At 62.5% G+C, this 3,220-nt stretch overlaps 1 protein-coding gene across 3 annotated transcripts in view; it reads left to right on the plus strand.

Moving 5' to 3' along the window:
* Positions 1–3,208, plus strand: part of EFCAB6 (EF-hand calcium binding domain 6) — a 283,050-nt gene extending 279,842 nt beyond the window's left edge. The window contains exons 31-32 of one of the 3 annotated variants that reach the window (XM_006150669.3): positions 1,109–1,258; positions 2,912–3,208. In XM_006150669.3, coding sequence (XP_006150731.1) covers positions 1,109–1,258; positions 2,912–3,034 — 273 coding nt within the window. In that variant the 3' untranslated portion in view covers positions 3,035–3,208. The remainder of the gene's footprint in view (positions 1–1,108; positions 1,259–2,911) is intronic. The other 2 variants (XM_006150667.2, XM_006150668.3) reach the window with 2 other exon arrangements.
* The last annotated feature ends 12 nt before the right edge of the window (positions 3,209–3,220 follow it).

A 3,220-nucleotide genomic window follows, 5' to 3' on the forward strand; every position in this document is an offset into this window, starting at 1 on the left:
TGAGGGCCCATGGAGCGTGTCCTGGGCTCCGAGGGCCCGCGGGGCGTCTGCGGGGCTCCGAGGGCCTGTGGGGCGTCTGCTGAACTCCGAGGGCCCATGGGGAGTTCTGTGATACTCAGATACACATGGGCAAGATGGTGCTAAAGTATCGTTTTCAACGCCACAGCACTTACGTAAGATAACCGTGGGGTGGGGTACTGTCTACTTAGTACATCTGACTACAACCTTGCAATGAAAAAGAAAAAAAACCTCTTGGTTGCAATAATCTACTAGAAGACACAGATTGAAATCTTTTTCCCCTCAGACGGTCTTGGAACTGCTCCGACCTGTGCCTGGCCGTGTCCTCACGCACCCTGGGTGGCGGCGCGGCCTGTGTCTGCTGGAGTGGGAGCCCGGCTCACTGGGCCTCCCTGAACCTCCGAATCAGGCTCAGGCGGTGAAACGCAGGCCGGAGGCCAGCCCCGCTCCCAGCTGAGGGAGGAGGGGAGGGGCCCCTGTCCGTCCCCTGCTAACGACAGGAAGTACCTGCAGCCAGTGGTCCTCCACCGCGTGGGGGTTGGAGCTGTTCACAGTTGGGAGCCCAGGAGCTGGACACCTCTGGCGGGTCTCACAGAGACCTGAGACATGGCCCACGAGGGCGAGAACAGAGTGCCGTGTCCACCTGCCCATGGTGGCCTCACTCCCTCTCCCTGGAAACCTACTAGGAGCCAATCACAGCCCCCACGTCACCTAATCACTCGCAATGATTTCGACACCGCGAAGGTGCGACGTCCCCTCCCAGCACGTCACATCCAAATCTCAGCGCAAACTGGGGGCTGCAAACAGTAGCGGGAGGTCTAGCAAGATGGTGTTTCCAGCAGCCCACAGCTTCTCATCCTGACCAGAGGGAGGAGGAGGTGATGGCCTCGAGGTCCCGAGACCTGCTGGCAGGCCCTGTCCAGGATGAGAGCAAGCTGGCCGGGCGGTGAGGCCAAGGAGGGTGCTCCCTGCTCCCATCCGCTGGGCTCCGTCCGCTGGGCTCCGTCCGCTGGGCTCCGTCCGCTGGGCTCCGCACGGTCCTTTCCATCCCGAGGCTCCCTTCTCAGCCTTCTGCTGTTTCCGGTTTTAGAAAGAGGCCGGGGTGGAGACGATGTCCTTTTACTCCGCTCTGCTGCGCATCCAGCCCCAGATCGTGCACTGCTGGCGGCCCATGCGGCGCACGTTCAAGGCCTACGACGCAGGCGGGACGGGGCTGCTGAGCGTGGCGGACTTCAGGAAGGTGAGCACGGCTTGACCGTCCACTGCCTCTGGGAGCAGCCAGTGGCACGGAGCCTCAGAAGGGGACCCTCCCCTCCCACCGCAGGCCCAGATGTGACTGGCTGTTCCAGACCTCGCTCCCTGGGACCCCCAGTGTCAAGCCCCGCCCGCTTGCTCCTTATCTGCAGACTCCAGGGCCTCCTCCCTAGAGGTGTCCAGGGCCCCTCAGGGGTGCCCCGACTTCCATGGCCTATCCCCCAGTGCCCACACCCGAGCCCTGCTCCCCTCTGGGTCTCACCACAGATGCTTGGAGAGGCTTTGACCCACCATCCACCTCCCAAGGAGCCTGCACGTCACGCTGCAGCCCTGTGGTGCATGGTAGGGCTACACACGTCCCTGGGCAGGAAAACCTCCAAGTCACCTGCCCTGGTGCCCCCTCCCAGCCCATGCCGCAACAGCTTCCCAGTCCCCGACCTGGATGTCAGGTCAGTGTAATCTCAGCCAGGGATGGCCTGCCTCCAAGCAAACGGGGAAGAAGGCAGGGCAAGGCTCCATCATCCGGGGACTTGGGGCATGGCAGCCAGGACAGCAAGAGGACTGGCGACCCGCCCTCCCTGTGGGTGGGTGAGCTGAGCAGACCGGGTGGGTGTGCTCGGGCCCTCTCGAACACCCACCTGCTCTCATCCCCACAGCCTTAGGGCCAGGCCAGCTGACCACCCCACGGGACCTCCAGGTCCCTTTTACTTAAGTTTCTTTCTTCCGTGAGCAAAGTGAGAGCAGGGAGACGGGGAGAGGCAGCAGCTCCGACAGGGTCTCAGCTCCGCAAGCCTCCCCAGCCTTGGCCAGGCCTGGATCTCACGCACGCATGCCCAGCGTCCTCAGGGAGGTCTCCAGGCACAAACTCAGCCCCTCCCCATGTGGTCGGCCTCTGTCACTTTGCTGCCGTGCCACCAGCCTGCCCCTGCTAGCCAACTCCGCAGTCTCCCCTTAGGAACAAGCGGGGCGCGGAGCACAGCTACCGGCGTGGCTGTCTCTGTTGCAAGCAGGGACCACTTGGGGCTTCCTGGCTGTGTAAGTGGGGACATAACAGCAGCCTCTCACACCTCAAATTCCAGAGGGGGCAAGCCTACTGCTGGCACGTGCCGGACAGCCCTCAGGGCTGAACTCCACCATCCTCAAAACCTGCCTCCTTCCTCAAGGACACCTCGTGGTCCCAGAGGGCTGCTGGAGCCCCAGCATATTGGCCATATTCCAGCAGCAGAGAGAAAGACCACACCCCTTTCCTGCAGAGGAGGCTTCCTGAAAGTTCCACAGAATACTCTCAGGTTTCCTGACCAGAGCATACCTAGTTGCAAGAGTAGTTGAGAAATGTCCCTGTGAGCATGACGCACTGCAGTCTGGAAAAAAGTCAGGGTTCTGTCCCTGAGGAGGGGCCACGGTACTCAGGATCACTCGCAGGCTCTCCGCCCTGCACCTGGCTCTGCCTTCTCACCCCGGATGCCCCAGGTCAGGGCCACCTCTTCCTGGTTCCCACCCACAGGGCTGCTTCCTGCTGCCGGGGAGGGAGACCAGGTGGGATCCACAGCTCAACCCAGGTGGCCTGCAGGGCAGGGGCAGCAGTGGGCACACCCCCAGCCCCTTGAACAGGGCCCTGACCGGCCGTTGTGTGGCCCAGGTGCTGAGACAGTACAGCATCAACCTCTCTGAGGAGGAGTTCTTCCACATCCTGGAGTACTACGACAAGACCCTGTCCTCCAAGATCTCCTACAACGACTTCCTGCGGGCGTTCCTCCAGTAGGATCGCCTGCCTGGGAGAAGGCACCTTCCAGAGCGTCTCCTGTAACAAACCTGCACCCACACCCAGCCGCCCCCCCCGGGTGGGCGAGGGCACCCCGGCCTTGGGTCTGGTGGGTCTCCCAGGCGCCACAGGCTGCCCTGCCGAGCCTCAGGCACCCCCCTTGTTCGTGCAAATAAAGTAGTCTTT

This window comes from Tupaia chinensis, unplaced genomic scaffold (genome assembly GCF_000334495.1).
Source record: "Tupaia chinensis unplaced genomic scaffold, TupChi_1.0 Scaffold000294_1, whole genome shotgun sequence".
Taxonomy (NCBI): Eukaryota; Metazoa; Chordata; class Mammalia; order Scandentia; family Tupaiidae; genus Tupaia; species Tupaia belangeri.